The sequence below is a fragment of the Falco rusticolus genome, chromosome 9 (genome assembly GCF_015220075.1).
Source record: "Falco rusticolus isolate bFalRus1 chromosome 9, bFalRus1.pri, whole genome shotgun sequence".
Classification (NCBI taxonomy): Eukaryota; Metazoa; Chordata; class Aves; order Falconiformes; family Falconidae; genus Falco; species Falco rusticolus.
The window spans coordinates 49,928,766-49,956,754 of NC_051195.1; the positions used below are offsets into that span (position 1 = coordinate 49,928,766).

At 34.9% G+C, this 27,989-nt stretch overlaps 1 protein-coding gene across 1 annotated transcript; it reads right to left on the minus strand.

The window, feature by feature from the left end:
* On the minus strand, positions 1-27,989 carry C5 (complement C5). The gene is made up of 41 exons (XM_037399061.1): positions 27,854-27,989; positions 26,672-26,864; positions 25,570-25,732; positions 24,884-24,954; positions 24,184-24,275; positions 22,232-22,314; positions 21,660-21,750; positions 21,241-21,346; positions 20,413-20,539; positions 19,946-20,061; positions 19,517-19,717; positions 18,752-18,955; positions 18,084-18,293; positions 17,754-17,903; positions 16,739-16,868; positions 16,373-16,438; positions 15,595-15,795; positions 14,886-14,976; positions 14,367-14,443; positions 13,593-13,732; positions 12,691-12,912; positions 12,054-12,114; positions 11,396-11,485; positions 10,921-11,133; positions 10,698-10,773; positions 9,666-9,825; positions 9,117-9,212; positions 8,657-8,828; positions 7,603-7,808; positions 6,662-6,814; positions 6,275-6,337; positions 5,392-5,473; positions 4,692-4,743; positions 3,909-4,011; positions 3,082-3,156; positions 2,880-2,985; positions 2,602-2,688; positions 2,133-2,222; positions 1,756-1,839; positions 796-934; positions 1-517 (listed from the first exon to the last, which is right to left on the minus strand). The coding sequence occupies exons 1-41, from the start codon at positions 27,916-27,918 to the stop codon at positions 388-390; spliced, it is 5,037 nt and encodes a 1,678-aa protein (XP_037254958.1). The 5' UTR covers positions 27,919-27,989; the 3' UTR covers positions 1-387.

A 27,989-nucleotide genomic window follows, 5' to 3' on the forward strand; every position in this document is an offset into this window, starting at 1 on the left:
TCATTTGATAAACAATTTTATTTTTCCCTTAATTTTTTTATGAAAGGGTTATGTTTTAATAAGACATCAGATTTCAATGCTTTTAAGCGTTATTCTGGCACAAGACAGTCCTTTCCACATTTGTTTTTACAGTCGATCCACTTCATCTGACTTCAAATGTCTTTGCAGTACTCTGCATTATTCTCCTATCCAAGGTTAAAAATCATACTTGGAAGATTACTGTGTCATAAGAATGTGACTATGAAATACAAGCAAAGACCATTTTTCAAGACGAACTATCAATCAAAGTTAAGTCTGGGAAAGAATTACGAAACAGGTGAGGATTTACTCCGGGTTTTATATATGAGATTCAGTCTGTGTTTTTAATTTTAAAATTCTCCAAGTAAATCAACAGCCATTGATGATGAGATCTTCAGCAAAATCCTCCATTGTATTTAAAAACTCCTTGCAAAATGTACAAGCTGTATTTGAAGGCCACCACTCAATCCAAGTGCTTGAGTCCAAAGGGTACTGGAATCTAAAACAACAACAGAAGACAACAATTTGTTGTTGTGCTAAGATTTGGGGAGGAAAATGTCAAACAGAAAAAAAGAAGTGCAACGTGAAATTTCTTGTTTTGTGTTCATAATCCTGTTTTACATGTACACATCTGAAACGTGTAATTATTGGTTGAACTAATACTATAAAAATTAACCCAATTATATATTACATAAGAATTATTATATACAAACACTTGCCACTTCACAGCACACTTTAAGGTTAAATCTCTGCATATCCTGATGGTAAATTACTTACTTGAAACTGTAACCAATGCTTATCTTTAGGGCTTCTTTCCCCATGATCAAGTACTGCTCTCCTGGGCTCAGTTCAACATCTGTACAGGTCTTCTTTTTAACAAAGGTTATTTCATTATTCTTTTGAGCAAAAGCTTGTCCTGAAGTAGAATGCCAGGAATTGGAAAAATTCACAAAGAAAATTTCCAGCAACTCATATATTAGACAGAAAACACTAAAATGTTCTACCGTACAGCACAGACAAGGGATCTATTTGGCACTAGTTGTGTAACACGAAAATCTGATGATATAAACCACATTTCCTGTAAAAGATTTTTAACATTAAAGCTGAATGGTAAATAAGCCTTGTGTACATTCAATAATTTTACATTATAGTAATTATAAGAACATATCGGGTGCTTAAACTCAGAGGGAAAATGAGTGAATATCAGCTTTAGCTCTGCAGGACCTCTGAGCAGCTACCTCTCCCAAAGGTAAGCCAGTGAGTGCCCAAGAGCATTCTTAAGTCCTTTCTCCCAGAAGCAGAAACATGCCCAACACGGAAAAAACTGGGCAAAGTCAAGGCACACTGTATCCTTGCATATTATCACCCTTCAATCATTATGTATACAGTATGGGAGGGCATTCTGTGGAATGGATGAGACATTTAAACAACAGCTCACGATCAACTTAATTGATTATGGAATATGTTCACCTTGTTTTGTCACATAAAAGATATTTAACTGATTATAGTAAACCACAGCTATAATACAGAAAAGCTGTTTAAAAACATCAAACAAAGATTACCTCTCTCAGAGTACAGAATAATTCTCTAAGGCTGTAATTGAGACTACAGTTTTCTACTCTCATGAAATGACTAGGTTTATGTTACAGCTGATTTTTGTCAGCTGCTTCAGTGGTCTCAACTACACAGCTTTTACTCTAAGTAAATCATTAAACAGATTAAGAAAAGGATATTCACCTCTTTTATAGAGATCCAGAAGAGCTGCAGAATACTTTACAAAATAACCTTCTTCACTGCGAGATAAGATGTTCACTTTATAAACTGCAGAACAACACAAACCTTTTGTTATTTCTTGCTCCTGCAATAGATACTACATGTCTTACAGATGCTCAGATAGTGAATATAATGTCCCTTTACAATACTAGTTTCTGGGAAAACAATGGCTATAGCTATACACTGTAGGGCTAAGAAACATTAACGAGTTCTACCCGTGCTCTCATCTGATGCCACAGACCTGCCTCTGACCCCAAAGACACGTGACCATGTTAGAACAGTATCAAGCAAGAGAAACACAGCACTTATTAGCACTTAGGTAACGACAATTCAAATATTACCATATGCAATATTGTTCTGGCATGCAGCTTCTCTCCTTGTGTCAGCAGTTATTGACCAGTCTAGTCTCTCTTGTACTTTACTACACTCAGCTACATTGAGAAAGAAAAAAGCCAGTGTTAAGACAATGTCATCACATGTCCTCAAATAAATCATCATGAACCTCTGCCTGTTTGGGATAATCTACTGTAACTAAGAAGCACTGTAATTATGGGACTGCATGCTGGATCAATGAATATTTAAAATACAAAATAACACCTTCAATCACCTGAACTTAATTCAGACACCCATGATCATACTGCACGCATTTTTTTTCAACTTTTTTTTTTTACTGTAAAATTCAGAGAAGACAACAGCTGTGTTCTTAAGAGGATGTTTTTTCCCTTGTGTTAGGTGTGGTTTTGTCCGAATCGCTACAATGCATTTTCCCAGCACCTGACATGGGAAAACGTTTTAAAGAAAAAAGTTTACCTTCCATGCATTTGCATTCATCTCCTTCACACAATCTCACAAGTTTATCATTTCCATAGGGGTTATAAAGTACAGTGCACCTTTTATCTAAAATATTAAAAAATAAATAAATACAAATAGAAAATCAGAGTCCAAGAAGTCAGCACTGAAACTTTGTGAGTCAAAAGTTACCTGAGCTTAAAGGATTACAAAGCTATTGAAGACAGAAAAAATGCAGTCTTTCAAGAGGAGTAAAGAGTTAAAAGACAAACATTAATTTGAAGACATGCAACACATACCTGGTGCGTGATACTCATAAACAGTGAATGTGGCAGGATTTAGCATTCCAACCTGGAAAAGCTCACTTATTCGGAATTCGACACAGAGAAACTTACTAGCTGGCACCTATTTGAAAGACACACAAATTAAGGAGCTCTAAAGGAAACAGAATTATTCCGAAGAGTTAAAGTAGTGCTTACAGTTATGAAAAGGGTAACATACAGAGTCTATCTGAAGAATAACATGCCCATCTTTTATCTCATAGTCTGCTATCAACTGATCAACTCCACTTGCAAGCTGTAAGGGAGAAAAACAGAGAAAAATCTCTTACACAAATTAAACATTTTTGGACGACATTGAATGTTTTGTGATCAGTAGTTTTAACATAATTCTGAGATTTAAAAAGCCCCTTATTTTAGGGTTGCCTCTTTATAATGCTCGTATTCTCACTGGAGTTTTTTGTTTGCTTTTAAGGAAATTATCCTTTTACTCATTACATGAAGATAATAAAGAATGAAGGAGCTAATTATCCTTAAGAGAATACTTGAGTCCATGTATAGTACCCTATTTAAATCCTGTAAGTATAACTAATTGCCTTCAACAAAAACTCTCATGCTTGCCAACAGGAGCTGGATGAACACAAGCACTACTGTAAAGATTCAGTTTGTGAACTGAATTTTTAGCCAATTTACAGTTAGGTGTTTACACTAATGGTGCTCCCTTTCCAGTTAGCAGTTACAGCATCTCCAGAGGCTGATTCACACTACCCTAACACCGATGACAATCAACTCTCCATACACTCTTGTCTTTTCACTAACAACAGAGGAAGCCTAGATATCAAACTTTAACTAGATGCCTAGCTTCTGACTCTACCCAAAATCCATAATCTGGATTTAAGTAGATTATTCTCTTTAGTATTAGAAGAGTTCAGAAGCAATAAGGATATAATTAATTACATAAATTCACACTATTCTAACAGAAAAAGATGAAGAATATTATAGTTCTGTCAAAAAAAGATCAGTAAAAGAAAAAAGTTCTCTAATACTTACAGTAGATAAGTCTTCTGTATTTGCTTCCAATCCACTAACCAAACCTATGTCCATCACAGCATGAGCAGACCCTGACCGTGGCTCTCTCATGCCAGGCCTGTACCTAAACCAGATTTAAAGTAATATTAAACATAACTGAAATTAAAAAGAAATCTTCAAATGTGATGCCAGAAAAACTTAAGCAAAATTCTATCAACATTTAGATCACAGTAAACCCATACATCATAGCTAGATGAGTAATTTCAGATTTATGCAAATATCATGCATAAAGAAGCTTTTCTTAATACTTATGTTGCAAGAAACCTACATATAAATCAAAATAAAACTAGCTCCTGAAGAGATCATGACCTTTGGCTCTATTTCTGTTTACACACACACACAAAATTGAAGAAACAAGAAGAAATAAGATCAGAGGACCAGGTGCAATTATTAGCAAATAAAAACATTTTAATCTGTTAAAAATAAAAGAAATTTAATACAAATGTGTCAGTTACTGCAATATTAAAACAATAACTAAGAAAACCCAAAACATCAGAAAGCCTCTGTAACATTCTTAAATTAATTTCATAATGCATACCTAGACCAACAGTGCATTTGCTTTGCACTGCTCCAACCCCTTAACACTCAGCTGGGAGCTCCGCCTTGGCAAGGAGGAACGCTAGGAAATCCAGGACATTTAGAACCAGCGCTCAGTTAAATGAAAACTTTAAATGTAAAACAGTGGCACAATCACCGGGAAAAGAAAAAAACAAACCAACCAAAAACCCCATCTGCTGTACTTACTTTGCACAAGCCTCTAAGCGCCCCAGCGGCTCACCTTCTTCTCTTCTGTAACCTTTTCATAGCAAGTACAGTCAAGTAAGTAATTTTATATGTTTTCAGAAACAGCAATCCAAAATTCCCATACAGCATTTTCATAATTGAAAGATAATTCTTTAAATCATTTAGGTGGCTATTTTTATAGGAACTTGTTGTCTAGCCACAAACAACTAACATTATACTACTTTCATAATTCAGGTGAAATGACAGCTTTAATGCTTAATGTAGTTTATTGTGCACTTAAGTTAAACTACTTCATGGCAAAAGCTCAGGATGTGGTTATATACCATGTTGTAACTGGACTAGAACTCTCAGTACCTTGTAGAACTCCCTGTAAACCCCTGCCATCCCCCACCATATCACTTTCTTCTGCCAGAAGTTTGTATTCCTCACACCCCCAACTGCAAAAACTCTTCCGTAAATGAGTAAAAATGCACCTAACAAAAATACATTAAAAAGTAATTCTGTTCACAAAAAGGCAATCGTTTCAAGAAGGGCTAAAGAGGCTTCTACCAATTCCTTTTCCAGTTTTAAATTTAGAAAGTGGAAGAATTTATTACAGTCTTATTCTTAATAGGAAACACTTTATTAGAGTAAGGGTTTTTTTCCTCTCTCCCTTGCACTGACCTGAGTAGTAATATTTAAAACCATATTAACCCTTTACCATCATCTCTCTTTGGAACAATCTTCAATTCAAAGTTACATGACTCTTCGGAAGTACCAATTGTATTGTATACTGTCTTCACCTACACATGTACAAATAAATTAGACAAAACAGAAGCAGTAAACAATCCCTAAAACTGGCATTCAATTGTGAAAAATAATAATATGGGGAATATAATAGCAGTAAAAAGAAGTCTGTACAGCATGATGAGATTTGATGTATGCAAAGCAAGAGTAAATAAATTACCAGCACAGAAAGAAATGGGGAATTCTTGAGCAAAACCACACCACTCCTGATGGTTGCATTTACAAGATTAGAAATATTACCCCAAAAATTCCTGATTATTTTGTGAACATAAATACTAGTACACAAGAACATGTACATTTCAGATGTTATTAAGTTTGATGCTAGAAGAGGCTATGATTAGAAGAAAATGTATCATGGCAACAGCTTATTATTTAGGCAGACAAAAAGTATTCCTTTAAATATTGCAAGAAAAGTTTTTCAAACTAAGAGTAAACACCAGAATAACAAAGAATTGAGCAATTTCTCAAAATTCATAGCTAACTTGAGTCTCCCCTGTTTGGCTGTCTAAGCAGAGATAGAAACAATGGATGAACATTAAAATGAAGTTGATCATCTATTTAGATTTACAGAACAGAAAACCTCTGATGAAAAGGAAGAAACTTCACAGCTTCTCTGTCATTAGCCCTAAGTCATAAAATGGCTTGTACTTAATCTAAAATACAGCCACAGTGATATCCATCACTCCAGTCTAAAGGTAAGGGTAATAAATTGAATAGTTTATGAGAAGTTTTAGTCTTTTTCAGTGTTGATATTAACAAACCAGAGATTCCATTAAAAAAATCAGTTGCATGCTTACATTTACTGTAGCTATACCAGTGCTGCTTCCAGTGCTTACATATATGTCATCATCCAAAGGTACCTAATAATAAAGACAGTGCTATTAGCAACAACTCAGGTCAGATGATCTGCTTGGCATTTCTACTTTCTACATCTTTGTCTGATGCTACAAACACATTCTACAAAATAAACTTCATAGGAACAAGCAGATACTAAATTTAAACGAATACTCAAATGCATTAAATTTAGCAGATAAGCAAAGTCCTCAAACATTTGCGATACCAAATTAGCACCAGAATATTAGAAGAAAAAGCTACTTTAGTAGGCATTTCAAAGTTCAAATAATTATTTAACAAGCTGCTAAGAGTTCTGCTTTCACTTTTCAAAAGCAATACTGTTCACTCACTGTCATGGTTCTTCCCACAAAATTATCTTCTGTCAGTTTCAGTACATGAAGGTCTCCATAATTTTTGTATGCTATCTTAACACTCATGTCCAAATTAAGCCGTTCGACAAGAAGGGAATACTCAGTCAAGGCCTCAAGGGCATTAATTGTGTCCTGCCAAAAATCAGTTATAAAGAATAAATTCCAGAAATTAAACAGAAGTGAAAATGTATTACAAAGGAATTTATTTTCTGCCACATAAACATGATTACAGATAATGGTAACCATTACTAGCTAGACAGCTTAGCAGTGTCTCAGCAGTACACCTAATGTAGTGGTAAAATATTTAACATTACATTCATAGACATACTTGTGCAATTTAAAGAAATGCCTGCAAGTACTAAAAAGGAAGCAAGGAAACAGCAATAAACAAACAGCACTCAATTTTCTTCATAGATTTTTAGTAATTTACAAAAAGAGAGGTTGCATGAATTGGAATATTCTAGATAGTATGACTAGTTGACAGTGTATTAGAAATCTGGCAACTTTCACTTGACTTTTAGTCTATTCATGTACCCTAACACAGTTTTTACAATGAAAAAATGCATACCTTCTTACACTGTGTTCCAGTTTTGTGGGTAACAAGAACAAATACCATGTCATGAAATGAAATACTCTGTTTTATACAAACTTTGGGAAAGCAACTTTTCCTTCTAGGATTCTTTTCATTCAGCAGACTTGAAGTCAGTGGAATCAGCTTGCAAATTTCTCATTATAATAGACTTAATGAAAAGAAGTTATATTTCCCAGAGACAAAGAATATAATGGCAACAGAGTCATTTGATACTAATCCCAACACACAAAACTGAGGTTGTCAATGTGGTCATCTAATGACATTACCCTCTTATGACATCTCAGATTTTGGTACTTGAAGAATGAGAACAAAATATTTAAAAGCTCACCTGAGTTGAATAAAATCCTCCACCATATCTTTGTTCTTCAGACAACCATTTGATGATTGGATTAGCATAGGTTTTGTCTCCTCTTAGCAAAGCCGTAAGCAAAGCATATGCTGTAGTTTCAACCATTTGTGCAGTAACAGATTTGGAAGTGTGTTGGTCTAGGGTTTTGAAAGTACCCTTCCAAAACCGATAAATAGGAGGGTCACCTGCAACCGTATAAACAGAAAGTTTTGGATTGAAACACAGAAGCATCACTCTCCAGACTACACAAGGTGAAGTACTACCTACTCAGGTCAAGGAGAAAAGGAGGAACTCACTCTGCATTTTTAACAGGAGATGAAGATATACTTCTCTTACACTAGTAAGTCTGACATTTATACTAGAAACTGATGACAAACAGGCCTGATGCAAAGCATCTGATGCATATCTGAATATTGATGGTCCTGAACAGCAATACAGTGGCCAAACAAATTAAAGCCACTTTCAACAGACAGGACAAAGTGTTTCTATTCCAGTAGAAATCGTTACTTGGCAGAAAACAGTCTGAGTTCCTTGCCTGTGGCAAAATACACTAAAAAGGAACAGCATTCACAAGAGACTACAAAGTCCCTCATCAACCAGTGAGAAACTGAGAAGAAAACCGAACATAACAAAAGTGAAGACAGTGGGAAATATTGTGAAAAATTCCCCTCCAAGCCAAGGAAGAGAGTGGACAGATCATAAGGATGAGGAGGCAGACAAAAGTAATCCACTATGGACACCCGTATAAAATGAAAGCTTATAGATAGAGCAAATGTGATACAATGGGGCATGACAGATGCCTAGCTGGCTTGCATACTGCTAATGAAACTGCACTGTTGAAAAGCTGAAAGCAGGATTCAATCTCTCAAAAATACTAGGCCACACAGGACTAAAAACTCACTTATGCCAAAACAAGCATCACTGAAATCCACTCCCCAAGTAGTGCCATCACATTAGAGAATTTAAAAATACTAAAAGAACAGCCAACCCAAGAGCCAACTACAGTACAGACTCTGAGAGAGTTTAGTAATACCTATGACAGATGCTTCCTCCTTCAGTGCGGAGAACGCTGATCGTGCAGACTGGTGGTTCAAATCCACAAGAGCTAAAGCATATGAAGTTATTGCCATAGTAAAGGGGCTTTGAGCAGACTGCACATTTTTTATCAAGTAATCTCCTGCTTTATTTTTAGCATCATGGATTTTCTGAAAAGATGAACAGGCTACAGCTTACATCTATTAGACTATTTTTAAAAGGGACACATCTATCAAGATAATACAGGTATATATAATACTTTTTACAATATGTCTTATAATAAAGCGATCCAGAATTTCATTGTTGTTTTACAGTTTGAAAGACAAAAACTAACAAAGCAAATAAATCTTAATCTTCAAAATTGAAAAAAAGCCTCGATTTTTTTGAACAATTGTTAAAGAAAATGGAAGAAATTAGAATCCCAGAACATGACTGCTGGCAGAAATAAAAATATTTACCTGAGTAGGACATATTTTAATTGACTTCATAATTCCAATAATACAAAATGCTGTGAGATACAAAGATTTTTCTTTAGCTTCTTTAGGTAATGTACCCTACAAAATCAAATATGTAAATATAATTAAATAGAACCAACAGTTAATTTATATAAATAGAACTTCTTACAGTTTAGGTAAGAAGACTGAGAAATTCCTGTAAGAAATATCAGTTTGGTTTAACCTGAAAAGAAAGGTAAGTTTTTTTGTAAAAAAAACAGACTAAAACATGTATAGTTATTGGCAAGACAGGACTATTATATTGTAAAATCATCCTACATATTTTTTCTAAATATTAAGAAATAGCAAGCAGCTACTTGTAGTGTGAAAACAGAAAGGTTTTCAAGATTGTGCTGTTCTTTAAATGATTTTTAAAAAAGGCAAATCTAGCCAAATTGTCTTGAATAGGCGTTCTGGTGAAACACAGCCTAAAATGTATTGTATTGCTAAAACACATTACTACCAGGTGACTTCTACTTTTACTGTATATGCACAGACATTCGTGTTTCCTACCTGAAGTTTCACTGGTTGGTAACCTGAAAATTCATTGAATGACCCATCTGGCATTTGACAGCTATCAACCAACCATAGAAGTGAATTACAAACAGAAATTTGATCAAGATTTATGTATTGGTTAACTTGTCCAAGGATCCTTAATGAAAAAGCCGTCAACCTGCCAAAGAAATCAAACAGATTATATTTGTTTTGATTAGCAGATAAGATACCACCACATTGCTAGAGGCTAGACACAAATTTGCACTATTTATGATTTAGGTATGCTACACACTCCCACAGTTCAAAGAAATATTGCACATGATTTTTAAATTTAACTTAACAAATGGGCAATAATTACTAAGTCATTTTAAACTAGGATAAATTTCCATGTTTCAGGATATGAACTCATTACTTCCCCAAAAGAATACTTTTTCATACGCACAGAACTTAAGAAAGATGCATTTGAAGCATCTTATTACTTCCTTCTACAAGCCAACTGCATTTGCCATTCTGAAAGGCAAGACAGTGAAAATGTATTTTGCCTAATTTTCAATGGCAGATTCTGTTTTCCATAAACAGTATTACCCCTCCTGTTTGATACTCTTTAAATATATTTGTGTGAACAAGAGGTATCATGTCCCTGTACTTAGCTTTCCTTCTTTAAACTTGGGGTGCAAACTTTGCCTGAGCTTACGGCTTCTGCAGGGAACCAAGGTCTACACAATCATTTTGTAAAATTCGAAGCCCAAAGAAGAGGTTTCAGAACGGAGCAAAACCCTAGAAATTATCTCAGGTATGCCTGCATCTAACCATTGCCCCAGCTTGGTTGTAATGGTGTGAACTATGAACACAAATAAAAGATGGAGCAAGTGAAAATGAGGAATCAGAACATATTACACAAAGCTGTAAGCACCATTTAAATCTACGATCAAGCTCACCTCTCACGGTTACTAGAAAGTATGACCCTTTAAAAATCAGTTATAATATGAAAGCAAAGGAGTAAACCAAGCCTTTTCCACCTATTCTAATCAAAAGACATTTTTAACTCACCATGTGCTAGCTAGCCCATTCTTCCACATGCTATATGAGAAGTCAGGATTTCTGAATGACAAGATGTTCGCAATTCCTAAGTGATATATCGGGCAGAAAATGAGTTATGAAGAGATTTATATTAAAATTATATTTGCTCATTCAGATATATTATCCTTCTCATTCAGCAAAGTTTTTGCACCCCTACAACTCTGAAGCAAGAGAAGAAGTTATATTTTTCTACCTTCTTTCATCTTCCTCCTCATTTGAGTTCTTGAGGTTAAGGTTTCAGGACCCAGTAAATGCCAGTTATTTGACTCTTCCAAGTAATGAAACACATAAAATACTGGGGCAATACTCATAAACTCTGCCTCTGCACTGCCCCTTGGCAGGTTAGTGAGACTATTAAGACCACTAGGACTGATGACTGTGGCAATCACTTCACCCATAAGATGTCCTGCAGAAAGAAAAAACCAAAATTTATTTAAATGAGAGATAATGAAAGTGAATCCAAGGGCAGAATCTGACTGATACTTATAAGCAATCACGCTGTATAAAGTATTTAAAATTCTACACGAAAAGGTGAATTGCAAAGCCTTTTCTCAAAATAAGAAACTAGGAATAAATTCAGATAAATTTAAACAAAGAAATAGGAAACAGGAGAACAACATATATACAGAAAGTGCCTATGCAGCAGACAAAGTTTCAATTCAATTTACCTTTTACACTGACACTTCTATCAATTTTTGTTTTAGGGACCAGATTGAGTGGGACTTTGTATCGAAATTCTTGTCGTCTCTTCATTGAACCTATAATTGAATGCACATATATCACACTGCACAATCTAAATTAACAGATGATTCAGATGTAATAGAATTAAAGATTACAACTATCTGAGAAGTCAGCAACAAAAATACCTCTGATAACTTGAAAACTAGAAATATACCCAAATGTACATGCAAACAATATCAACCTTTGCAAAAGAACATGCAAACACAAATCTTTGTTTTGCCTTTTTTGTTAAGAAAAAAAGTCTGATCTGAACCTAAACATTGTGGGTTCAGGTTCATCTCTGGTTAAATAAGACCACATTCTCTTTTCATTAATAAAGCATCTGCTAATGAGAAAAGCTTAGGATTATATCACAGTAAAAAAATACATAAAGTTTCCTTTAAGAAATTAATCCAAGTATTTTTTTGAAAGACTAGGTCTTTTGAGATGGATTTGTTAGTCAATGAAAAGACAGGAAATCCTTTGGAAGACATGTGAAGAATATTTCAGGAAGGAGAAATGCCGATTTTTTCACATTACAGAAAACTTAATCATCATGAATCAAGAATATGAGAAAACAAACAAAGACATGATCACTTCTCTTACCATAAACACCCTGTGGATCCAAAGTGAAACCTGCATGAACCTCTTTCTTAATGCCTTCTGGCTGAAATTATTAACATAGAAGAAGCAGAAAATTAAAGCACATTTGCTTAATCAAATGTATTAGCTGAAACAACAATTTAAAGCCATAGTATGTTTGCCTACTACATCCTTCTCTGTAGTTACGTTTTACTTAATTGTTCTACATCTATTCCACACACATTTGTGTTCTATTTCCCAAAATTCTTGAGAAAATGTAACAAAACATTTAAATAAAAGGTTAAGAAAGTATAAAATTACCAAAAAGTGCCTTTTGGTGAAGCATGCTTAATCACTTGAAAATCTGAACCAAATAACTTAGAATACAGTATTCTCCTTGCTTACTAAGTTATAATCTATTTATATGTATAATCTTCCTGACAATTCTTGTAATGACAATTTAAAAATGTACATACTCAAATATTCTGTCATGCATTTTTCCACTGTGTACACCTCAGGGAATTCAATCATATCATGTGATATTTTGGATTCTGATAATAGTAAAATAAAGCAATATTTATTTATTAACATTTTTATTTCTTGTGACTGAATCAATTTGAAATTCAAAATCACTAGACACATTTTGACTTTTTCTTCTTACCATTACACGTAAAGTTTTAACTACAGTTTCACTGTTCCCAGCTGTCAGCAATGTAAAGTTGATAGTGTGAAGACCTAATTCCAAAGGAAGTATTCTGAATCTAATTGGTGATGAAGAACTGCCGTCTAGATTCTTAAAGTTACAATTGTGTATCCTCGATCCAGTGGTTGCAGAGTCTCCAAAAGAACAGATTCCATTTCCAGCTGCCATTTTAACACAGAACTGAAAAGTTGAGGTATTTTAAATGTTTCACCTCCATGACAGGTACAACACCAGAGAAATATTAAAGCAACTGAAATCCTATATTGAGCATTCTATTACTGTAATACTATTTTTCTATTTACAATGAGCAAGCATTACTATCTTTGGAATTCCATTACTTGCACTAGACACACACTAACAAATCTTCATTAGCAACACCAGGAAATCACTGTATGAGGCTACATACACTTCCCTGCTTCATACACATACTTTTCTATACTTCACTCGATTTTTTCAATAATAATTTTGCACTTTAATTTCATGTATCTCCTTAAAAATATCCTTTTATATTAAATCCCTAGCCAATGTAATCTCTGATCTCTGGAACAGGTAATTTAAAAAATCCCATTGCTTTTTGACACTGTGTCCAAACATTAGAATAGAAAAAAATCGTATTTTAACTTTCATGAGGCAAAGTTGCTAGGCTAGAGCATGACAATATTGTAATCAGTGGAATGGCTGGAAATGAAACAATTAATGACTAGGTTTCATTGTTTCATGGTTATGCAGAACACACTTAACACTACCTGAAGGACTGAGGAAATCTGATCCAAGGATCTGTTTATACTGGATACTCCCAGGGGAGATGCTTTTTTAGTTTATTATGTTAATTTTTGTAGAACTCAGAGACCACAAATTACCTTAATTGCAGAAGCTCTATGGTTATAAACTGTTCCTTTTAACTCAATTTGTTCTCCTCGCACCACAGAATAAGGAACATAAACACTCAGGAAGATATCTTTCACAACTTGCACTTCCAATGGTGCAGCAACACATATACCTAAGAAAATTAAAAACATAAATCAGACTATTTTATCCACCCTTCTGATAAACAAGTCTGAAAAAATTCTTCACATTCTTGCCACCTTTACTGATGACTTATCATTTTTCAACACATACTCTGAAATTGTCCAAGCTTTTTTAAAAGTGACCAGGCTCTAGCCTCCTGTTCCAAGTTGCTGTCTCCCATCCTGCACACATTCTTGCTGACATACCAGACCTTTGGGCTCCTTTTCCTCTTTCCAAAGTGAAAAACAAATTTTCTGTTTGGACTATCGTATCTGTCAGAAAATTTGCTTCTTCCTCTCCTCCCATCCCTGAGCTATTGATAGCAGGACACTGTAAAGCTGTGCCAGGGAAGAGTCACTCACTATTTCTTCTTATATTCTTAAGTCATTTATTATGGGCCACTGTCAAACACAAGATAGACTTTGTTTTCCAAGCCACTTACATTCGTAACAAGAAATGGTTTCCTTTACCTAAAATACATATTTTATGCTTTCTTTTCCTGTTTATCAACCAGAAAATAAACATTTTAGAACACACGCATCAACTGCAACGAGAGGTTCTGTGAAATCCAAACACAAAAGCTCCCTAATTCTTTAGCTACAATCTAGGCAGGTTGCAGCACCTACCTTTATCAGAAATGCCAACACCTTGTACCTCCCAGGTAGTCAGCGAATCAGGCAAGGTGACAGACAGAGTCTTCGACCTGTGTTTAGAAGGATTTGTACATTTATGCATTTTCAATAGCCATCTGTGAAAGCCAACAGCTAATCAATCAACACAAAGACAGTACATGCCCAGAGCAACTCCTATCTGAGAGACTAGGTATGAGAAGATACAAGAGCATATCTAGGAAACAGGACTTCTGAATTGGGGGTTGGGGGCGGAGGGTTTATAAACTTGGTTTGAGCTGACTTTACAGAACCTGGTGTTTAGTGAGGCTGAAAATGAAAGGAAAAGTGACTGGGCACCAGACAGCATATCCTGCATGGAGGGAAACAGCGCAGGAATAGTTTGTATAAGACTGCATTTCAGCACACATCTCGGCTACAACTCAGGCTACCCAGCTTACCTCAATTTTAGCATATATTTTCTATAAAACTGACGACCAAGTCAAATTTTGGGAACTGATCTGAGAAAAGCAGTACCTTGGAGAAACTCGGTGAACTTCCCATAACCAGCTTTCAGGGAAATAGCTACGAACTGCTGCCTCATCCAGTTCCAAGGTACCCTCAAAATCTGAAGAACAAATAAAGCAAGTAAAAAACCCAACCAAATCACCTGCTAACAGACTTCCACCAAAGGCTCCAAAAATTATTATCTTTGTCTCTTGTGATACTGTATTCTGCTTACTTGCCTCAGGTTAGTCCTGATACAAGAGAAAAAAATATATCTCAATACCCTCAACCAAAAGTCTGTGTTAATCCCACCTCATCTATTTGCACATGTGAACACCTGTCCGATATCCATATTGGATAATGCAATATTAACTTGTTAACAAGCAATAATAGGGAGAGAATGGGAGATGTTACCCATTGGCTGTTTTGGGCCTGGGGAAAGGATTCAAATTTAGCATTGCCTTCACAGACAATGATGCTATTCTATTTTAGTTCTGCTTGTTCCAAATATGGGTGAATGGAATATAGCTCTTGACAGAATCAAGAACTGCTCTCCTACCCCTCTTCAGGGGTGTACAACCAGTCTTTGGAGACTGGTAAAATTCTTTCTAGAATAACCCTGACAGGTAATAGGGAGGGGTTAACAGATTAACAAAACTATTCACCTTTGTATTTACCCATATTCCACTGGAAGTGTTTCACCGAATATCCACAGCAGAGTTAAAGCTCTTGTACTTACGCATTCTTGCCAATATTAGAAGCTTATTAGGCTCTTTCTCCCGCAGCTTATTTGCAAATTCACAGCAGTCTATGAACGCAGAAATGCACTTTTGATTACGCCGAATTCGCTGAGCTCTATCACTGCAAGTCTCAGAGACTGGATACTCTTTTACTCCAGCCATGCAGCATTTTCGAATTTCTGGATGTACGTATTTGGATGCTGAAATAATAATAAAATAACTCCCTTCATGAGATTAAGTTTTTCTTTGTATCAAATGTATTTTTAAATCAAATGTATTTTTAAATCGTGTGGCATTTCAGTGAAGGTACAGATTTGAGGAAGCACATAAACTTGTCACTTTTCAAAAGCTAGTGACACACAATCACTACTATTCTGAATTAAAAATATAGATTAGATAAGAGGAGTTGTGTTACATTTTAAGGTTTAACAGTCAAAGATTCTTCTGACAGGCTTGGTCCCTGGCAGGTGGTCATTGGGAAAGACTGCCATATGGTAGTATGGTGAGTTTTCAGGCTACATCTCTTCAGAAAAAGAAAAATCTTGTATTTTCAACCTGTACTTAAATCTTGCAGACTTCACATTCAGCATATGGCTAAGAAACTTTATAAATGGGGTCCTCTCTAAAGTTATTTTCCATATTTTTCAGTTTCTCTCTCTGCTACATTAAGTTAATGACAATAATTAAAATTAGTTAGTGCTCAGATTTTCTTGATTTCTAATGGATGTGATTTTTTTTTTCTTCACAATTATATACTTTAAAAGATTTTTTTAACACCTTCTTTGAGTATCTGCTCCCTGAAGTCAGACCGTTTGCTTCTTAAAACTTCGTTGCAAGTTTCACCTGGTCAAAAAATAAGTGAATCAGTACAAAGACATGACCTTTTTTTGTAATAGCACAGTCCACTTAAAAATAATTCCATAAAAATGACATTCCAAATATGGTAGACTTTTTCTGTTTATTATTTTAATTACACAAAAGTATTTTCATTTCAGTTACAGTAACTGATCCACAAGTCAGTATTTTCCTTCCTCAAATATCATTAGTATATGCATTCCCTATTAAGTCCCAACATAACAATTTAGAGTCACAATAGAATATTTCAGAAAAGAAAATCTACAATTTCATCTTAAAGGAATATACCTTCTTCATCTGAATCATCAGCATTTGCATTAGTTAAAAATGTAAGCCCAGCCATTCGGAATACATCAATGTTGTTCCGTCCTCCTCCAGCACCACACCCAAGGTCACTCTTTTCCAGCTGTAGCATTACCTGAGGAAAGCACACACCAGCAGCTCACTAAAATGTGGGATATAGCATATGATGGACGAGAGTTAGACTTGCAGAAAGGGCACTCCAGTCTGGAAGATGTCCTCACAACACACTGAACAAAACCATTTAGCAATATTTGAGCTAATTCAAGCAGCAGCACAGCCACTTTCTTGTACCCCACGTAAGAGTTAGAATCACACAGATGGATCAAGGTGGAATGCTTCACAAACATGTTTACAGCAGTTGCAATACTCAGACTAGCCTGTTTAAAATCAATTCAATAGTGCTATGAAACAGATTCAAATGATTCAAGGCTGGTGCAAAAGTACTCTGTTCTCCTACGTATTTTGTATCTGACTGCTCTGAAGCATTAAAAAACCACCATGTTTTATCATAGGAATGAAATTCTTTAGATGATATGTAGGCTTTACTTACATACATGCATATTTAAAATTCTATAAAGACTGAAAACCTCTATAACCCACTGAACAGAATAGCATTTGCCATACCATTCTACCAGCCTGCCTTAAAAATATAACCTCAAAAGATTATAGGAAGAGCTAAGAAGGAGAATGTAGTCTCCATGCTTCTCCGATCAAGGAGCCCTCTAACACAGCAACCTATTTTTGGCCAGGTGTGAAGGGTTCTGATGAGGCAGTTCAGATTTGCCTTTAAAACCAGTATTTACTTTTACTAGAAGTCAAAATATTGTAAATAAATTAATGTTATAATTTTGAACTGTCAGATTTAAACCAGCAACTTCATTCTGGATTGAATTGCTCTCCTGCCTATTTTCAGGCTTACTGAATGCATGACACAACAGCTGTATGAATGTGAACACAAAACTAACAGCAACTTGTTATTCTTTTGTGGCTACTACTTAACTTTTTCCATTGCCCTCTTTCCTCTTCCTGCGACTCCATATACTGCCTTGTCAGTAGATGACAAAGCAACAAACGAATTGAATTCTGTTTTCATGTTAAGTGATACAACTTCTGCTGGATTCAGTGTCTCTTTGCTTGATAGCAGCTTAATCTACAAATTGAAAACAAATATAGGTAATTTTAAAAGCACATTGCTCAAAAATAAATCCATCTGAAGGCAGACACTTTAATAAATCGAGGAAGTGCTAAAAAACTGGTGTAAGTCCAAGTTAAAATCTGACCATAAAATGAATGCACACGCACAAATTTTAGTGCCTGTTCTGCTACTCACATCAAGCCTATTCCCACATTTCTGTTCCACATTCAGCCAAACTGAATCAGCTACTAATTCAGCAGTTTCTTCTCCTACGACTATGTAGTAAACAATAAGACGTGCTGAAGGAACCATTTCTTGGGTTATCTGAAAAGTTAAATGTTCATATTCCAAATCCTTAATTCTCTCCTGAGTTCCAAAGCTTACTATCTTCCCTTTTGACATGATCTAGAATAGAAAAAGATGGAGAATAAAAAAGTCAAATTTTGTTATTAGTATTTTTCTTACCTTTAGCAATTACTTGCATTAGGATATAATCCAACACACACACAAATGCATTTGGGACCAGTGGATCTAGTTCAAGGCATGGAACTCTCTCCCTCATCCCCTAAAAAGAAGTGCTGTCTCTGCATCTCTTTCTCTTTGTTTCTATTTCAGTTCCTGCATTAGTGTTCTCAATCCCAGTCCCTGTCAGGTGAGAATTCAAAACCATGGAGATCTAATATATAATTTAAATACGAGACTGTTAACAATTTTTTACACTTAAGACTGACAGACGGAAGGAGCAGTTGTCTGAACTGCATGCATTCTATGCTGTGGATAGTTCTTGATTGTTGAAGTATTTCATCTGGGACCATATGTTAAATCACAATTCCTTAATTTATGTGGAAACATCTGTTACTTACCAAATAGCTGTAGTGATGTATTTTATGAATATACTGACTATGTGGATATACATTAATATTTATTAAATCCCCTACTTCTAGTATTTTGTGGTTTGAAGTCCAGTCAATATATAGATAACTCTGACTTAATGAGGAATAAGCTTTTGCTTCATAGGTTTTACTTGCTTGGTTTTCATCTGGAAGACGTGAATCTGCAGTTTTTACCTGAAAAGATAATAAAATGTCTAAAAATTTTTTGAGTAAAGGAGAAAACAAACCCCATGTGTCCTAACTTCTGAAAAATTACGCTTAAGAAAACAATTACAATATTAAAAACATTCTGCAACATATTATTCAGAGGTATTAATAAAATAAAAGCCAACTCAAGACTTTCATATCTTCTTCAATGAAAAGATCTACCAATATCAAGTCAAATACAAAATGGTAGTGTAGAGAAGCAGGTAGATAATTAAATAGAGCAGAAAAGGTTAATGATATGCCTCCCTACATAGTGAGGGAAGCACACTCAGCTTTTTTTTCCACACAATTTGTTTATAGATTTTTATAAATATGTGACAAATGATACTTTGTTTCAGAACAACAAGACTTTAATAGAGAAGTAATGTTTCATTATAGCACCTGCATTTTATTCACTGATTATTCGTCATAATCTCCAAGTTTATAAACTCTTAACTTGTGTGAAATCTTCTCATTAGTGCTGTACATTCACAAAAAGCACAGAATTAAACCCTTGAAGAAATAAATTAATGCAACAATTTAACTTACTTGAAACTCCAGTATTTTGCTATCAGATGGGATATTAACAACAAACAAAGCAGTTCCATCACTCATGCTTGTTTTTCTTCTCCCAGATTCTGAACCCTCTGATACCAACTCAGTCTCATCCATTTGCTCACTAAATGATTTTGCAGTGAGAATTACAGGGACATTTCCAACGAAGTGATCTACTGTATCTTTCACCTGCACCTGTTCATCAGAATAGGTAACATTTCTGATATGAACGGTGACATTTTTCCAGGAGAAAACTTTCAAGCTGCTAACCTTCTTCTACAATAGCAAGATAAAAAAATGTAAAGGGGCAATGGAAATCAAAAGTGTGTTAAGACCTGCAATAACATATACAAAAAAAGAATATGGCTTCTGCATTATGGGTTTATGTTGTAATGTGCAACAATACTGCTTATGTTAACCAACCTTAATAAAGAACGGAAGTCCAGGCTTCACAAAGAGAGGAGTAGCAACCAAACTCAATTTGTAAGGAGATACAGCAAATCTGACTCCAGCAAATTCTGCTTCACCGCTGAGGCCACCTAAGAAAATATTATGCCCCTTTTAATAATCACATCCTAGAGCCTCTGTTTTCTCTGTTTGCCTTCAAAAGGCAGCACAACTTGTCTGTTATAAAGACAGTTATATAGACCTTGCATCTAAAGAGTCAACTCCTAGTACTGTTGTGAAAACAAATAGCTCCCCCCCAAAAAATTAATCCCTATGCATTTTTACAGTGGTGGATGGGCTGTTCATCCTTTTAAATTTTTGGAAGAAGGACTTCAGAATACTAAAAAAAGTCTGACGCTAAGAAAGTTATCCATATAATTTTGTTTTCTAGTTCTGTTTACATTTGCAGATATGTTAAAAACATTTGATTAAAAGCAACTTACCCATAGACTCCAACACTGATGCTGCAATATATAAATATGAGCCATCCAATTCTTCTAGATTTTGAAACCCTATAAAACTCACTGCTTTCTTACTGTTAAAATTGATCTCAGCAACTCCATTTTCAATCTGGAAATGAAATATAAAGCATTACTTAATAGTAATTTAGAAATAAGATGCACTATATGCAAATTCTAACTTCATCATGCTTCTGTTCATTGTCTATTTTCAGAGGAAATCATAGGTGGAGATGTTTTAATGAAAAAAAATTACTTATTCCCTAACATTATTGATAATTAATCAACCAATGGCACATATTGCAAAGTCTGCATGCAGGCCTAACTAGAGGTAGGAATAACACAGAGCTATCTTCACTAAATGAGGAAAGATAATGCCTTTTATAATTCTTCAATGACTAAATCAAAAAGGCCAGACTAAATGAGGGAGGGATAATTGGTGGAGAACAGACTCCTCATAATACATCAATATAATTTTGCTGTTTATCCCCATTTGATTTCTTTCATGTATTATGTAATAGAGCACATAAAAGTTCTTTCATAGAAATTTCAACCACACAGTTTACCCAAGTGAGTAATTGAACCAGAAATTACTTTGTCTCAGACACTGCCTCTATCCAAGTTTCATTTTACAGTGCATTTCTATAACCCTTGATGACCGTATTACATAGGAAAAGTTGACACTGAACAGCTGTCGCTGCAAACCAGGAGTTGGGACCCATTCTCATCAAACTGAATGGGAAAACTCCAGTGGAATTGGATCAGTCCCGAACTAAGCATATGAAATCTGCACAAACTAGGCTTGCTTCTTACCCTAGTTACATGCATTGCACGAGGTATCATTCTTTTTCCAGTTTCTTCAATTATTCCAAAACGAAGAAAAACATCAGCACTTGCAAGCCTTTTATTATAAAAATAGCTGAGAACAAAGCAACAATATAAATACTTTTAAGATTACTGTAATGGTTGCAACAAAGCATTTGTTTTTGAAGAAAAGTGATTTCCTAGGCAAGGGACAAAACCCAGAAGTCTGTGTAGCTTTAAACACTTCCGCTGAAAAACACTTTGTAAGAACTTTGAAAAGGGTCACTTGGTTCTCTTGCAGAGCAGAAAGGATTGCGATGATAGGGCTTCTTGAGGAAGTAAAAGAGGAAACTTCTGGACAAGGGAGAATCATTCAGGTAAAAGCAGAGATACACACATATTTAGAAATCAAAGCCAAATTTCCTTACCTAGCTTTCACAACAATCTTGAAGTTCTCAAATTTATCAGAACTAATAAAGTTACTTTCTGGCTCTATGACGATGGAAAAGCTTGGCATTGCTGAAATTGAGTAGAAAAGAAAGCCACTTAGATGTCTTTTCATACATTAATCCATAGGTACCCAGAAAGACCTTTCTGAATAGCTATCAAAGAATCACGTTTGTTTCAAGTTATTTGAATGACAATATTATAGCCCCAAAATGCAGCTGTCAGTCGTCCATACTGAAGCACAAGTTCAAAGCCCTAAGTTACCTGCAGTTGCCCTGGTTCCACATTTGGCATGCATGCAACTATGTCAAGATGATCCAGCGTAGCAAAGAATAGCTCCATTTTATAGGCAAGTTGTATTAATATAGGCTTATACTGATATGACTGATTAGCTTGAACTGCCACTGCCATTTTGGCATTACACTGCAGCCCTTTGCAGATCAACATCACCACAGGCATTTCTGCATTTTCTTCCCCTGTGCTATAACCGTCCTCTATAGATTTCATAGATACAAATATAAAAACAAAGGTTGACAGTATGGGTACATCTTACCATATTCCTTAACTTCAAATTTTGCAACAGCTGAGGTTATAAAATTCTTCTTATACTTGGCTTCAATTTTCCAAATTCCATACCTAAGAAACATCAACAATCAAACATTTTTAAAGATGAAAACTAACGTTGAAGACAAAAATTAATTTTACTACTGAACAATATTTCTTGTTAATAATTATTTAAAGAGAATAATTCTGCACCAAGGTTTTGCACACATTCAATGCCTACTTTGAGAAGATTCTGCTTTGGTATTTTAATAATTACTTGAAACTTAGTTTAAAACATTGAAATAAATTGGGAAAGAATATGCCATTATTTGCATTATGACTACCATTGGAATTTGTTGTTTTATAGTTATAAACAGAGACACATTTTGAAGACTGCAAATGTAACCAGTGCCATTAAGACGTTATTTGCTGGCTTCTCTCACTTGCCTGTTACCACTCCTGAGGTTCAACAAATGCCTGTTTGTGGCTACAAGTCTGTTCCAATGCAGTGATCAGGGTTAATACGTATCACATACTTGATTTACCATAATTCGGATGATTTTTCTTTGCCACTAGAAGCACTCAAAAGACACTTGCTTCATTTCAAATTGCTTTACATAAACCGACAGAACTTCTATGTGCAGGGCACATCTAAATGTGTGTATCTTCCTATCTCACTGTTCAAAGGAACTTGATGCCATAGTACATACTACATCCATTTCATCTGTGTCAGTTTTGTAACATAGTGAAATTTGCTCAATGTAAGTGAAAAATGTAGTCTTTTCCCTAATAATATAAACAAGGCCAGAAGGTATGACCAATTATCAATTCTTTGGTTATATATAGGCAAGTTCAATACACTTATCCCATTTATAAGGTTATAGAGCCCAGTAATAAGGAATTCAGAAATTCCACAAAAAAGCAAGTAATTTTGTTACAAGGAAACATTTAGAGTTCAAGTTGGATCCAAGATTGAATAATAATTTGACATATACATACTACAAAAAAAATTAAGCATGTTAGTTAACGTCTTGCATAGACAGAGAATGGGTATACATCTACACTGAAAAATGTATTCGTATCATAGATCAAGAAAATGCTCAAAAGGATTCATGCAGACTTCTATGAGGGTCCTTCTCTCTCTTGACTAGAGCACTGAGGCACAACTGCAATTCACATAATTTATAGATCAGTTCCTACAATCTGTCAGTCGTATAGTGCCACAATAAAAGTTACACAAGTCTACTGTTAACAGATACTCGGTTTCAAGAAGGATACAAAATCAATTTTTACTCAGACTGAAATTATTGCTAATTTCCTAATGAAAAGTTAATCAGTCAAAAATTATTTTTCAAGCCCTACTAGCATCCTTCTGTCAACTCAGTGAATCTTCAGCACCCTCTCAAGACTAAAAGGAGAACTGAAGAGGGGTGGGGTTTTTTGTTTTTTGTTTTTTTTTTTTTTTGTATGCTGCTGTTACTGGAAAACTTGATGATTTGTATGAAATACGAGTGCTTCCCCTCCTTGAAATCAATACATCTTTAACACGGTTTCTATCTCCACAGTAGAAAGCTTTAGTTTTTGTTAATCTTCCTTTTTATTTGAGCAAGACAAACCTACCACTAACTGTTCCTTAATTTCAGTTTTATCACCAGTATTCTCACTCACTACATCTCCTTACTTTCTCTCATTACAGTGAGCATATGCCATCTATTTCAAAACAGAGAGTAAGCTTCCCACTTGGCATTAGGAGACAAATGCTAGTTTGGAAGTCAACTAAAAAGCAGAATACTTGGTCAGAAGTTCCTTATTTATACCATGGTTTCACGTCATGTGAAATGTTAGAAATCTCCAAGTTTCAAGTCATGCACTCTCTGTGTGTCAACCAAGAGACACTCTGACAGTCTTTAAGAAAAGGCATTATTATGTTAATAATTCTCAAAATGCATTAAATAAATCTACTTAGGATTAGGAGGAATCTTGAAGTCAGGAAAAGAAACTATTCCAGTAAAATCGTCTTCTTCTAGAATATCGACTGGTACTCCTTCAGGATCCTTTAAATTATAACAGGAAAGAATCAGCAGTTACAGATGACTCTTACCAAAAGAAAATTTTCATTCTGTGAATTCAGTGGGAGCCTGGCTGTAACATATTTTTCTAAGAGTTTTGCCCATTTCACAGCATGAAAACACAAATATTTTTAGAAACAGCTCAGATTGAAATTCTGATAAAACACTTTACTGTGGTTCCAACAACTACAAGCTGTTACTTCACAATGCTTTAAATTGTTAAAAAGCTACTGTAATAACAAGTCTAATGTTAAAGGCTAAAAACCATAGTAGATAGTGATTATTTTTATATCTTAAATAAAATAACAGAATAAAACCCATGTATTATTAACATTCCCTCAAAAATCCTTTCCCCAAATATCAAAGACAATTAGTTGGAGGTTTATTCCCCATTTTGTAACAACTTCAGATCTGGGACTTGAAAACTTCTATATACTATGCAGTCATTTTTAGATGTTTTAAAAGATATCTGCCTACTTGCAAAAACATCTAAGTTTTATTAAATATTGATTGCAATACTGATTTACCATCTAACTGCATTTATAGTTTTTATGATCTACAGACTATTAATATTAAATTCAATTACAACTTACCATAAAAGTTAGGACAATTTCTCGCCGAGCTGGCTGCAGTTCTTCATTCAGAGAGTAAACCCTGACTTTCACTGGAAGAATTTTTACAGTAAGTTTCAGTCATACTGTTACAGAGATTTAAAAAAAAAACCACCAACCAAGCAAATAAAAAAACCCTCAAACCCAACCTTTTATCCCTACTATTTTTTTAAGGTTTTAGTATTTATAGAATGCTCATGACCTTGTGCCAGTATGGAATCCGAACTGTTTATTCATGCTAGCAACGAGAGACCCTGCACCACTACTCTTTCACATTGAATCATCACAGTGCAATACAGTTTTTTTACTATCACAATCCTAGCATACCACTTTTGTGGGAAAAGAGTTCAAGCTACATGAAACCAATGATTCAGTCATCATTTTCTCACAAGTATTTTTAACATATTTCCAGGAATATCTTTCACTCTTTGCAACACAGATTAGTCATTTAGGGTGTAGAGAGCAGGGAATCAGAGGATATCGGGAGAAGTGATTAATTTCTACAGTATGATCAAATAGTTCAAAATATTATTCTGTTGATTTAAAAATTAAATAGCAGCTGTGGCAATATAACATAACCAAGAGTTTGAAGGGCATTTAAATCCTAGTTCCTCGGCAGTCAGTCTTTAAAAATCAAATAACAGCCAAGAGAAATAAGCATTATTTACCTGACTGATCAGGAGTATAAATTGGTTTGTCTGCATGAATAAAAAGAAACCCATTCTCATAGGAAACAGGAATTTTTTTTAGTCCTGTAAAATGTGGAGAAACAGCTTCCAAATACAAATACTGGACTGAATTATCTGTTCTTGGTAAATCTGTTGGTTGAAGCTGAGGGAGATGAAATAAAAGATTTTTGAGAATATTAAAATAGTTTGCAAGTATTTTTTCCTACAGTATTTTTTGTTGGGAAGAGTATCTGAACAGCAATTACTATACTGTTGTTGATTATCATTACATAAAAACATCAACACCCACAAGGGTTTATTCTTGCTTACATCATAGATGACAGTCTGGAGTATTAAGCTACAAACAGGTATTCTGAGATTTTGCATTTTATTTAGGTCCAGAACTAAAACAGCAAAGTGCAAAGCCCAGTTATGAGGTTACGAGAGTACAAATTATCAGACTTCAACTTATACATGTGATGAATCTTGCCTCCAGCAAAGCTGCTGTTGTGGTTGGTAGTTCGGTGAGATAGCTACTCTGGTTGAAAAGGAAAACTAAGCGAGGAGCAGCACCTCCTGGGAGGCCTAACCCCATTTAAAACCTTCTCAGTTATCAGCTTTCAGTAGAAACCCGTTTAGCTTCCTGCACTCTTTGCTTCAAGCAAATCAGTTCAATCTCTGTGGTGAAAGCTGGGCCCCTTTGGAGCTTGTCACCAAGAAACCAGACCAAGTCTTGAACCTCAGTTTAGTTACCATTTTGGCTCACTCTGAACACTTCATTGACATACCTCATCCACATTCAACACTTCTCCATCTTCTCTCCCTTTTACTTTTTGAAGTTACGTGACTGAAAATGTTTCTAAAATAGTTTGGTATATGTATATGCTTAACTTTGGCGTCATTCCTTCACGGTAATTTTACCCATTGTAATTTCAATTTCAGACAAACTAATATGAAATAAACTACACATGGCAAAGTGAGAAATTGGGGTGCTAGGCTTCCCATCCCAGTTTAAATCACTGAAAACTTACCGTAATCTTTTTTAACACTTAGAACTAAGTGTGACAATAAAAACACTGCAAGAAAAGTCTGAATTCCTTACTGTTAAAGTTACAGCAGCTTGGAATTTGTTGGCTGGAGTTAAAGAAACATAGCCAGAAGAATAAACAGCAAGCTTATCTGGAAAACTTCTTAAGGCAACATTGACTGGAAATTCCTTATCGTAACCAAAAGCTTGGACTACAACTTTCTCAGATGCCCCAGCTCGGAAGATCTTTGGTGATGTAAGGACATATCTGCATATGGAATATAAACCAATAAAAGGGTGATGGAACTATATTTATTTCAGATTTCTTACTTCCATTTGTAATTCACTTATGCATGCACCATTAAAGCAAACAAGATAACCAGGCTAAGTCTTAGAAGTAAGACACTAATTAAAAATAGTAAAGCCCCAGTCAGAATAATTTTTATGAAAACTGTAATGTGAACAGCTGAGGTAATGTTTATGGATTTGATTTTGCAGACACACAAAAGCATGTCCTCTAAAACAGTCTATTTACCTGGAAATAATAATTAATTTTGCCCAATTAAACCCTGAAACACTCGTCTCCCAAATAGTACACTTGTGTGGTTCCTGCCAGTGAAGTTCTTATCAAAATGAATGGGGCAACATACTGTAAAGGCAAGCGTGAATAAATATTTGCAGGATTACTCTTAATTTCTTCAGCGCTTCATAAATCAAAGTACCATCATTCCAAAAAAGTACAAGCCAGGCTTTTACGTATCTGACAAGTAATGTAAGTAAAACATTTAAAGTGCCACTGAACAAAACATTTGATACATGTGCATCTTCTTGTTCTGAAATGCCAAAAGCACTTAGCTTGGCAGCTTTCTATATACTATTGTTAACAGATATAAGAATCAAAACCACATTACTAAGTACAAGTTTAAGGAAGAGCTTTCATCACACCTGTAGCACTGAGGCACTACAGAAGAGCTAATGAGCAGCAGCTTTATTTAATTTTTTTGCATGTTTATCTTATGGCACATAAGGAGACGACTCTACCTCTTTCTTTGGCAGCAAATACAGTAATTCCAGAAGCATCAGTCCTTTTTCTCACATTAGTCCCACATACATTAGTGAGAATTTTGCTTGCGAAAACACATTGATTTGGATAGTGCTTTTTGTATTTGCTCTACTTAAATTCGATATCAATTTACCTAAAATAGCAGACAACAAACAAGTAACATTTCCATTATAGTCTATAGATGCTTTACTTACATTTTCTCTTGGCTAAAAGTTGTTCCAGAAAATAGCAAAACAAAAAAATAGATTAAAATAATCATAGTGCCTATGACAACAAACAGCAAACCATAGATGTTAATGAGTCTGGATTAAACTGCGTTTGGCTTCTGCA